This window comes from Lutjanus erythropterus, chromosome 2 (assembly GCF_056507025.1).
Source record: "Lutjanus erythropterus isolate fLutEry1 chromosome 2, fLutEry1.hap2, whole genome shotgun sequence".
NCBI lineage: Eukaryota > Metazoa > Chordata > Actinopteri > Lutjaniformes > Lutjanidae > Lutjanus > Lutjanus erythropterus.
The window spans coordinates 42,916,360-42,928,391 of record NC_139318.1 but is presented as its reverse complement, the minus strand read 5'-3'; the positions used below and the strand labels follow the sequence as shown (position 1 = coordinate 42,928,391).

General features: G+C 37.9%; 1 protein-coding gene across 1 annotated transcript; it reads right to left on the bottom strand.

Moving 5' to 3' along the window:
• Nucleotides 1–1,194: 1,194 nt before the first annotated feature.
• On the bottom strand, nt 1,195–10,151 carry tomm34 (translocase of outer mitochondrial membrane 34). The gene is made up of 8 exons (XM_084740716.1): nt 9,888–10,151; nt 7,636–7,785; nt 6,607–6,706; nt 6,088–6,240; nt 5,136–5,308; nt 4,697–4,844; nt 3,984–4,110; nt 1,195–1,851 (listed from the first exon to the last, which is right to left on the bottom strand). Exons 2-8 carry the CDS (start codon nt 7,763–7,765, stop codon nt 1,750–1,752), a joined length of 933 nt encoding a protein of 310 aa, XP_084596842.1. The 5' UTR covers nt 7,766–7,785; nt 9,888–10,151; the 3' UTR covers nt 1,195–1,749.
• Between the last annotated feature and the right edge of the window lie 1,881 nt (nt 10,152–12,032).

Below are 12,032 nucleotides of genomic sequence, written 5' to 3'. Positions count from 1 at the left end.
GACGATGATGAAGACAGGCACTTCAGGCAAGATGGAGTTTGCCAAGCTACAGATCACCAATACTTGTTTCACAATTATACAACAAAATGGAAAATTAAAGACAGTACTTTGATGACCCGTCTGAGGATTACGTCACTTGGTTCACATATTTCTTGAAACTGTAAAGGAAGCAAACTGATCCTAACATGGTAAACAAACCAATATAACTCAGTGGAGTGACACGTATTTCTGAAACATGGCAGGACAGAAGGCAAGAACACGTGATGTTGTATTTAACAGGCTCTGGATTTGTGACCAAACCTCAGCAATAATACATGTTTAGTGGACAAAGCGTAAGAACTGACATACAAAATAGTCAATAGTCATGACTGATGCTGTGTTCACGTCATATAGGAGGTATTTTAACGACTGCTTTGACAAAATAGGGTTCATGAAAAGGAGGATCTTTTGTTTCAGGTGATTAAACCTAAAGTCAATATGCTCCTGAGACCCAGCATTTCTAACCTTAAAGATTGGAAACTCTCGTGGTAATCTCTTCCATCCATCCCATATGAGGTGAACACTGAACATCAGAAATGTCACTCCACTAACAAACACTTAATCAAAGCCTCAGAAACCAAATATAGGATAAATAAACTACCTGAGTGAAGAACATTATGTGAAAAATGGCTGTTAACTTGTAATTAAAACATAGAATAAGCCTTTACAATCACCAGTGTTTAAGTACAATCACCAGGTAAGTTCCCTGACTTTAATCCTGTGGGGTTGGAGCAGCAACTATTAGTAAAACTATTTAAGTTTTAGCTCCTATATGATAATAAACTTCATGTCTCCAGGGCTTTGGACCATCTGTCATAAAAGATAGCAATTTGCAAATGTTACCTTAAGCTTTCTATGATGGGTAACGGTTTTCCAGTAAATTGCATTTTTTTTCCCACACAGCTTGTACAAAGTAAATGCAAAGAAAATATATGTGATTTGCACAAGCTCAAGGTATTGAATGCTAGTGAAAAACTTTGCATGTTGCAGGTGTGCTGTTGAGGGGAGGACGGGGTGGAGGGACAGAGAATTTGCTTTCTATGTGAACACACCATTAGGCCACCATTGACTCATTTTCCAGAAATCTTACTGCATCACAACATATATTGATAGATATAAAATTAAAACATATTACACTATGATGGTTTTATCACCCACTCCTCAACAGCCGGACCTCCCTGCATCCTTGTGTCAGTTAAAGAGAACCTTTCTAATGTCACATCTCAAACTTCCATCATGAAGATGGTGAGATGTGGGTGATGACTCAGTCAAAGCTACCCTGCATTAAGATCCAGCAGGAGCCTCACTTCTAACAAATGGTGATGGTAAAGGCTTATTCTCAGTTAGAATTATGATGTTTGCGTCAATCGTTTCAGCTCTTTTAAATATAAATACTCAGTGACACTAAAACTGGTGAAATACAAACATTCTTCCTGATGCACCCTCAGTTCTCACCAACCAGAGCTGCGTTTTCCAGAAGCATCTTCAGACCAACTCATGTTTGCTCCGGTGTGAGTAAACAGATCAAACGTGCATTCGGTGTGAAGGAGCTTCTGGGAAACACAGGCCCAGTCTTCGAACCAAAGCGGCTGAATCGTGTCACTGCAGCTGTTTTTTTTTTTCCCCCCTCAGTGTTTCGTCCTCCTCTCCTGTCAGTACGCAGTGCAGTGACAGATCCTTACCGCTGTCTCCGGGGTCCCTGATGTGTCCTCACTTCTTCTTCTGAACCTCCTGCAGCAGCTTCAGGGCAGCCGTGTTCTTTGGTTCCACTTTGAGCAGGTTGTTCAGGTCGTCCACACAGGCTTTGACGTCCTGCAGGAATGATGACGAGCGAGTTAAAGTTATAATATTCAGCATTGTCCTATAAAACAACGCACATACTTAGATAAACATAATCCCCATCAGTCATTACTGATAACCCGCTAGAAGTGTGTGGTAGGGAGACCCTGCCCTCTACTTCTATTTCTTTATTTTCTCATTATTCTGCTGCGCTCAGGATGTTTTACCAACCTCAAACATCTGTATTGCACATCCTGGGAATGAGACTCAACAATCAACCATCTTTCTAGTGAATTTACAAATAGTTTGGATAAATCCTCCTGATTCTACCTTTAAATACTAAACAAGGTTGAGCGAACTGCAGATCAAGAGGCTAATCTGGGAATTACAGGTTCCTCCACAGGTTTGTACCGTGTGTACTTCAATAAATTTCAACTGACTCATCCTTGATGATGACTTTTATTAAGAAATATTTTGTTTGTTAAAAATTAAATCAAATCTTCAATATAATGCCTGGTGCACAAAAGGGATGTGCCAATCCAATACTTGTTATCGGTCCAATACTGATCGGATCATGAAAGAAAGAAAAATATAATCCAATACAATCCATCAATCCAAATACAAACTATCCCGTAAATGTGTAACTCCACTTTGAGCAGCATGCTGTAAAGAGATGCATCACAAAGATGAGCGGCGTGTCACATTAACAGTAGCTACCATAAACATTTGCAAACTGTCAGCAGCACTGTCATCATATCAACTGCATGGAGTTTAAGTAATTTATTTTAATTTCATTTTAAATTATGGGGTTGATGGAAATGTATTTTGCTTCATGAACATACAGAGAGGAGACGGGACGAAGTAGAGAGACAAATACCGGTGCCTGTTGTTGCTTGCTAGCTTACGGCTAATGTATTCTGGCTGTTTGGAGTGAATAAAAACAATGCTGCCACCTAACTGGAAGTTTTTTCCACTTAAGATGTCCTCACCATTTTTCAGCTGTCAAAAAAAGACATTGACGTCCTCAACATTTCCATTTCCAGTCAGCAGTCAACAAAAAAACAAACTAACAAAAAAAAGGAGGGGGAACTGTTGAGAGTACAAGTAAATAATCTCTCCTCCAACTATACAGAAACAAGGCTTAGATATAAATAATTTAGACACCTATTGCGGAGGGAGAAATCATAGGTGCTGCTGATGCTGTTCTAAGTTCTCTGAGTGAAAAAGTTTACATGAAAAGAAGCAACAGTGTTGTGTAACTGAGTCATGCTGTGGACTGTGTATTTCTTCCTTCATGGGAGTCGACTATTTGTTTCACAGTTTGAGCGTGGTGTTTTTTAGATGATCAAGTTGAGCAAAAGTGCATTCATACAGACATATTATTAAGAGCTTTAGTGTTTCAGAGAAGGGAAAAGAAAGTTTTGGATTAAGATCAGACCTGATAAAGTGGTATTGAGCCGTCTCTAGTGCACACAAGGATTTTTAAATCTTAAATGTCCAGATTTAATCAATTTTTAATATTCTAATCTGTAGAACGCACACACTAGACAAAGTCAAGATGCAGGATCTCACACTAACATGGCAGGAGGCTGTCGTTACATTACATTAAGCAAGGACTCATATGGTTGCCATAATTCATATTTCATATGTTCATTTACTTTAACTGTGCTTTTTTTGGTCATGATTTTTAATATTTCCAAATTTTGACGACGAACAAGTATGACAAAGGGGTCGATTATTTCTAATATTAACAGATTGTAGATTTGCAGGAGTGACTGTGTCGATGAAACACCAAATTATGTTGAAAATCAAACATTTTTCAAGGAGTATGCTGTAATTCTTATACCTTGAAAACAAAACTGTTAAAATAAAGCATTTTCCAAACTTTCAGGACTTAGTACACTAAGTTTTTCTCTACTTTCTTGACATTTTTCACACAACTTGTTGTGCCGTACGGAGCAACGAGTGCCAAGCTAACCATGTCCCCTCTGTGTGTGGAATACTGATGAGGAGACGCTGCCAGGCCAAACATCGACAATTATCAAGGCAGGAAACGCTTTTATTTTGTTACCCGCCCTGAAAACCTCCAGACAGACACGACTGGAACGTAACGTCTGATTGCCGAGTGTGGGAATGACAAAAGTGAGGAAGATTCATGCTCTCACCTTCAGCTCTTTGTGAGCCTGAGCCCTCCTGTAGAGAGCCTTCACGTTGCTGCTGTCAATCATCAGAGCCTCGTCACAGTCTCTGACAGCGTCTCTGTACTGCTTCACTGACAGGTAACACAGCGCCCTGATGACACACACAGAAAACCACAATTAAACAACAGAAGCCTACATGAAGGAATTTCTACACAAAAAAATATGAACATAAAAAAAACATAAAATGCGTCCATACTGCTCGCCTGGTATAATCCAAGTCTCCCAAAGACCCAACAGGCCAAGCTGACTTGAAAGGCGTCATTTACATCTTGTTTTTAGCCTGAATCTTCACAGCAGATCCTTAGCTTGGAGCTATGTTCACGTGCACATGCACACTGTCCGAACTGGGTGTGTGTGTGTGTGGTGACGTGTGCAAACAGCTGTTGGGGCTTTAGGAGACTTGGACTGCACAAAGACGAACAGTATGGAGGTACATTATGGGATTTTCTGGGTTGGTTTTTCCATTTGAAAACTGGTCACCATTCACTTCCATTGTTTGGGAGATTCTGTGACACTTTTTTCCGGTGAAACTCCAGCAGTGTTTTGTGAACTAAAAAAATAAACTTTACTTGAATATTGAAAAAAGGACACACTAAACATAGTTCCAGTCAGCAGCTCAGCCATCACTCCTGAGGCCTTTAAAAGGAGTAAAAGTGTGAATGGAGAATCTGACCCACCTGTTGGTGTAGGTTGTGACCTCGGTGGGGTTGTGTTTGAGGCTCTGGCTGTACTTCTCTATGGCCTTCTTGTGCTCTCCTTTCTTCACCAGCGCGTTGCCTTCTTCTTTCAGCGTTTGGGCTTTTTTTATGTCTTTATCGCTGGGAGCTGACGAGAGGAGAAGCAGAGAGAAGAGAAGAATGTGTTTACATCTAGCTGGCCATCTCCAGGTTTAAATATCAAGTCAGTTTGTAAGTCTTATATTAAATGTTCTCATTTAATGCCAATTCAAAGTAAATAAGGCCAAAAACATAATACTTTAATACATAAAGAGATGTCATTTTCACACCAGTTATTAAAACAAATGATGTCTTTTTTACCTAAAAAAAAGAAGACAAATCTGATTTCTCTATGCCGGAGTCTGAGTAGAAAACATGACAGAAAAAAAAATCTTCTTACCAGGTTTGTTTGTTTGTGTGGTGCCGTTCTGTTGTGGTGTAGGTTTCTGTTGTGCAGCGTTGGCTGTCGCTGTCTGGGCTAGTTTCTCTCTAACAGACAGAGGAACGGTGGGGATGGGCGGAAGCTTTTCTCTCCATGACAATCCATCTGCTTCTGTGAGCGCCTTCGTCATCCTGAGAAATAACAACAAACACAGCGTAAAAAAGGGAAGCAACACAGAGGAACGGTGGGAAGAGGCACAAGTCAGGGTCACCTGTGTGTCTCCAATTTGACATTCTTTATGATGTTCATCAGCTATTATCTCATATGTAAATACTCTTAACTCTCTGAACTCCAACTGGTTGTCGATGCATCCATTCTTTTATGTAAGCACCTTTAACATGCTTTGTAATGAACTTCCCTCCCTACTTTATTTACTTTTTCTGGGTGTGTTTTATGTATTTTACTTAGTCATCTTTGTTTTCTAGTCTGGTTTTCTGAGAGTTTAGGAACGATGGGGGTTTGGAGGAAGGTGTTGTTTTATTCCTCTGTTTTAACAACATTTTGGAATGAAGTTTTGTATTTCTCATTTGTATAGTTGCCAAGATAAAACATCCTGTGTGCTTTCATCCACACAAACTACAGTTTGAAGGATGATCAGTTCATCCATTGCTGTAGTCACAGTTATTTCCAGTCAGGTCACGTTAATTCCAAGACGCCTGGGAGAGAATACGACTCAAACTTTCACAGTTAAAGATGTGAAATAAAAAAGAAACTTCAGTCAATCAAGCTACATGAAAAAATGGACGAATCAGATGAATTAAGAAAAGATGAGCACGAGTCCAACACAATATATCCCAGTCGCTTTTTTGAAATACTAGTGAATAAATCTGAAAACTCTGGGTCACTGTGCGTCTTCTGATATTTGACATGAACTTGCAGCCTCCACTCAGACAGGCTTGAGCCCAGGTACCTGTTGGTGCCGTCGTGAGCAGCTGCGATGTTGCTGTCGATCTGCAGAGCAGTCTTGTAGTCTACGTAAGCATGCCTGTAACGCTCCATTGCCTCGTAGGCTGCAGCGCGGCGCAGCAGAGACTTGACGTTGAACGGGACCAACTCCAGAGACCTGAGAGAAAAGAAGGAAGAACGGGTTTAGTGTAACAAGGTCAACGCTGCAAATGACCACCAACACCTAAAAAACAACCTCACCACAACACAGTGATTGCTGGCATGAGGACGTTTCTGCTTGATTGATTAATTGACATTTTATTGATTAAAATAGAGCTCAAGTGTGTGCATGTGTCTCAATCTGAGCTCTCTTTCTAAAGGTTCATATATTAAGTTTTTGGGGGAAATCTGAGCTACTTTAGATGATAAGAGCCAAGTGTAAAGAACAAAATGCCTGAAGGATGAAAATGTAATAACCGAACGTTATATTCGAACTCCAAACCAACAAAAAAAGACTTCTTGACTTATAAATAAAAACACTTACGCGTTGCAGTCTTTTATACATTCTGAACAGTTGCCGTCTTTCAGGTAGCCTGCTGCTCGGTTTGAATACAAAATGGCCAAATCCTCTGGGTTCTTTTTACCTGAAGAGAAAATAAAACTCTTTAAGAGGAGCAATTCATCACCCTGCTTCTCTCTGTCAAAAAGTCATTCAGCTATGTCCAATTAGAAAACACATAAAGAGAGAGAGTCCAGGCCATCTGAAAAGGAGAGTCATTATAATGAAAGAAAGAGCTTCTGAAGAAGACAAAACATTGATTAGAAGATTAAGACTGGGATAAGATTAAGAAGTATTTTCTTTCAGAGGTACAGAAACTGTTGAAGCTGTTGACAGCAAGGTTTGGAAAGACAACACCGCTGTTGCTTGATACAGCTGCAAGGTAAAGTTGTTTAAGTTATCAATACTTCAATACATTTTCAATGCGACATGTTCAGAATGATAAAATATTTATTATTATTCTGGTACTCTACGGCAAGTAGAGGGTGACAGTTGTTTTCTGGGAGAAACTCAAAAAAAGGAAGAAAAGAAAAGAGAAAATTGGAGGATCGGAGCATCATTAGAGTTTTTTTCTGTCAGGTATGTGCAGCAGGTGCAGCCGGATCAATTTTCTCATTAAAATTTAACAGCACAAAACAGGAGTTGGCTTTTGTGCGTACTGGCTGACGTGAGGTGTAGAGCATTCGTAAATGAAATACAAAAGCATTGATGAATGCCACAAAAGTTCTTAAATTGTACACAGAACTTAAGAACAAATCCATTTCTTCTATCTTTCAAATGATTCATGCGTGATGCCCATTGTCTCAAATTTAAAATCAGCACACACATGTTGCTTAATCGTAGCTTAACAGCTTTGCAGCTACTGTGCACTTATTGTGGCAATGCTCTTCCTCTGCAAACTGCATCATGGATAATAAAATTACAGAAACTTGATGAACTGTATGATGGGATTTGTGTGCTGCTTTGATTGCAAACAAACACGGTTGTGTCCATGGTTGTGCACTGTACACTTACTGGGCTTCTCCAGCTCTTTGATCGCCTGGCTGTAAAGACTGGTGGCCTCTCCATACTGGCCCGTCTTGAAACATTCATTTCCAGCTTGTTTCAGCTCCGCCCAGGACTTAGACTTCTGTTTCTGAGGCATCTCTTCTTTTTAACTTTAATCTGAAAAGATGAAACACTGGTTACCATCTATACCCGAACGTAACATTTAATATAAACTAAACTAAAGAGACATGCGGCATCAACATGAAGGGACTGCTTATTATTTTTTTGTACCATCCATCACTGCTGAACAACATGTATAAATATTTACTGTGCCATTGTTTGTGCTCACTGTCTCCACAACAAATTTAAAATGACTGAGGTGGAGAGATTTGTTGCAGAAAACATACAAACAAAAGTTAACACCTACAGTGAATGAGTGCATCAAAACCTGTGAGCACTAACTGATCTGAGGAGGTTAAAACTGGATGTGCTGCTTCATGAGGTGGCAAGGTACATTGGCTGTCATGTTACTAATAATAGGCCATAGGTTTTGTACTGACAAGAATGTTGTGTGCATCATGTGCCACGCATGTGTGTTCTTGAGCTACACACTGACCCTGCTGGCAATATATGGACATTATATCTATTCTCGTATTACAATAACGATATAGTCTCAGATTTTGGGTATTGTTATATCATGATAATGCATAAGTGTTGTCTTGTCATGGTTTTAAAAGCTATCTTACAGTGAAGTGATTTTCTAAACTTAGCAGTCTGCTCAGGCCATTGTTTATATTTATCCACTTATTCATTATATCTATATAACTGCTGATTATTTATCAAAAACCTCTTTGAGCTAATATATTGTGTAAGCATCAACAGACATCTCTACAATATTGTTGTAATATCAAATTTTTTTTTTAAATATTGGGTATTTGGTCAAAAATATAGTGATATTTGCTTTTGTTCATGTCGCCCATCCCTGTTATTAGGGCTGCAAGATTTATTTTCACTCTTGATTAATCTATTGCTTACTGTTTCGATAAATGTGTTAACTGTTTGATCTATAAAATGTCAGAAAATGGTGGTTTCCTAAAGCCCAAGATGACATCCTCTTGTTTTCAGTTTCAGTTTACTGTCACAGAGAGAAAGCAGGACATATTCACATTTAAGAAGCTGAAAGAATTTTAACTTATTTTTTTTCTTGAAAAAGATCTATCTATTAATCAGTTATCAAAATGGCCAGTGATTAATTAATAGTTGACAACTAAACAGTTAGCCTTTGAAGCTTTCTGTCAGTTTATCTGGTACTGTTTTGTAGAAATTTTAATTTTGATGTAAAGGCTATTTTGAATGCTGTAGTTTGTGCTACACTTCAACTGTATTGTCTTACAGAGACTTGTTTCTAATAATACAGCCCATAATATAAAGTGATTGAACAAACACATCCTTAAAAAAGTGTCAACTATTTAAATTCTACTTTTAGTATCGGAAGTAATAAAAGTAGAATTTAATATATTGCTGCTGACACCGTTTTGTCTGGCAAAGGTATTTGCTGAATAAGGAATCTTAAACTTATACTAAGTGAAGGAAAACAAATAGAAACGTGCTACTAATGATTAATTGACTGTTACTATTTTCAACGATCTGTTAAGGAAAATGCACAAAATTTGAAACCCTAGTGTTAATATTTAGTGAAAGCACCAGTGATCATGTCTTCAATATTTTTATAATATTTATATCATTATGTCATTTTATGTGGTAAAAATGATTGTGATATGTGATTTTGTTTACATCTCCCAGCAAAAGTACAGCAAACTTATTTTATCACCTTGGCCACTTTGGAGTACACATGTTGTCAGACAACCTATATGATCAATAATTATTGATATCAAAAGGTATGAAAATTTCACTATCGTGATAGGTTTTCAGCTAACGTTATATCACTCAGATTATTTACCACCATTTATCTCGCATCAGTTTAACCCGCACGTTAGCTTGTCAAAACAAATGTTAGCTTAACTGACTAGTTGTATAGTATCCTGGTAGCTAGCTGCTAATAGTTGCTAAACCACATAATATGTTTCACAGTTGAAACCAACATCTGAAGTTTATTATAACGGGAGGCACACGTAGACTGTGTTCCCAAGTTGTCCTTTGTTTTAACTAGCTAACTGTTAACGTTGCTACCACACTCTTTTGTTGCTCAACCGCTAAGTTAGCAAGCTAACCAGTTCTAGCTGTGCTAATGCTAATGTTAGGTAGCTCACACTTCTTACCGGCTGATAGCAGCGCAGCAGGACAGTCCTCCTCTTCACAACACAGATAACGACTACCGGCTCCCAAAAGTATCTGTACCCGTTGAGTTTGTTGTTAATACTGTCATTACTCTGTGTACTTTATTTTCTCCTGGTGGTTCAGACCGCAGGGGGCTCCTCTGCCATGTGCGGGGGGTTATAAGGAGGTAGGGAACATGCCGGCTGGCTCTGGTAACTTCTCAGTTTGCTTCTTGAGGCTACTGTACTGTATCGGTTTCGCTTCTTTTCACGCTGCGTTCAAGTTCCCTCGGAAATCAGAGAACTTTTGATAAGCATAGTGCTCTCTCTGGTGGTCAAATTGAATAACAAATTTCTTGAGAGAATACACAAAGAATCAGTGGTGAAGGATCTGTTCACATCCAGAATAATTATAATTTTGTACTTTGCTCTCTTTTGTTGTAGTTGTTGTTAATTTTTATTTTCGGGAATGGATTTGTTGTTCAGTTTGTTTTTTGTTGTTTAAAAATGTTTAGTTTAAGTTTTGTTTTTAGTTTCAGTATTAGCCTTAGTTTCATTATTATTATTATTATTATTACATGGAGGTGGTTGTCAGCGGAAACACAGACTCAGACATGTAGTTATCCCAATCTCTATAAACATTTTGCACCAGTGACTCTTTATGTTTGTTGTGCTGACAAATTTGTCCAAATTGACAAACCCTAAAGACATTTCCTTGTATATTTTTTATTTTTACTTTAGTTTAGGTTTTTAAGTACTCAAACTGTTGTTACTTTTTTAAATTTTATTTCAGTTAAATAAAATGTTGTTTTTTCACACCTAGTTTTTTAGTTTCATTTCAGTTTACAGCAACACAATGTTAAAAACATCGCTTAGTAGATTTTAATCAGAATCAGAAATATGAGATTGATCCCAGGGGGAAAATCACATCACAGTTTCTCCTGTTCAAAAATAAAAGTATATTTAAGGATTAAGAAAATATAAGAATGGAAACAGAAATCATAACTATGTAAAAAAAGAAAAATAGCATTAAACTACCATATACAATAACATAGAAAAAATAGAAATAAGAGGTGTAAACAATAAAATATACAACAATATATACAATAGTGGTACACAAAATAGTGTAAAAACAACAATAATGCTGAACATGGGGGACGGAGGTAAGTCTGTTATCATGCAAATATTATAAGTAAGAGTTTAGGATGGTTTATATGAATAAAAAATGCAGTAACGATGCCAGTGTAACCAGTGTATAGCACTACTGAATTATTATTATTTGTACAGAGTATTAAACTGTTGAATTATTGCAAAAATCATGCATTATGATTTAAGCAGCATTTTTGTTGCATGATGATTTTATGTACTATTTCACAGTTTAACATACAGCCATGCATCATGTGTTGTAAATTTATCTTTTTTTCTAGGTGGCAGCCTCAGCTCTCTGTTGTTTTTTCTGTTTTGATTTATTGGACAGTGGACTTTCTGGGATCTACAAACTCCCAGGACCTACAGTGGGTGTCCACCCTCAACACAATCATTGAGGAGGTCCAGCAAAGGTTGTGCTCCTCGCACTGGTTCAGGAAGTTCATCCTCAGGATCTGCTGATCCGGTTCTACTCTGCAATCATCCAGTTTGTTCTCTGTTCATCCATCACAGTCTGGTTTGGATTGGCCACCAAATAGGACAGGAACAGACTAAAATATCACTGCAGACTGATCACACCCTGGACTGTATCACCGTCTCCCCTCCGGTGGGCGCTACAGAGCACTGTACAGCAAAAGACCCAGAGACAAAAAGTTTCTTTCCACAGGCCATCACTCTGATGATTAGTTCATCAGTCAAACTGTGTAAATTACCTCCTTCTACCATTAAACATTCACTTACCCACAAATGATTAATGATATAATTTACAGTTTAGAATTCACACTCTGCTTTAAGGCCCAACACTGTCAAATATAAATCCTGCACTCTGTATATACTGTTTATAGACATGTATACATGCATATAATGTACATGTTCACCTTCTTTATGTATATGAAGTAACCTGTAACATTGATCATTTTTCATATCTAATTCATTTGCACTATTTATATTTGTTTACTATGTACAGAAACTCTTGTAAGAAGACATTTATGTTGTTGGTAA

Bases quoted from the DNA above. Each gene is read 5' to 3' on its own strand.
- tomm34 (XM_084740716.1), bottom strand. From the start codon at position 7,765: ATGCCTCAGAAACAGAAGTCTAAGTCCTGGGCGGAGCTGAAACAAGCT. The intron at 6,707-7,635 runs GTAAGTGTACAG...TTTTCTCTTCAG, and splicing joins CAAAGAGCTGGAGAAGCCCA to GTAAAAAGAACCCAGAGGAT. The intron at 4,845-5,135 runs GTAAGAAGATTT...TCCTCTCGTCAG, and splicing joins CACACAAACAAACAAACCTG to CTCCCAGCGATAAAGACATA.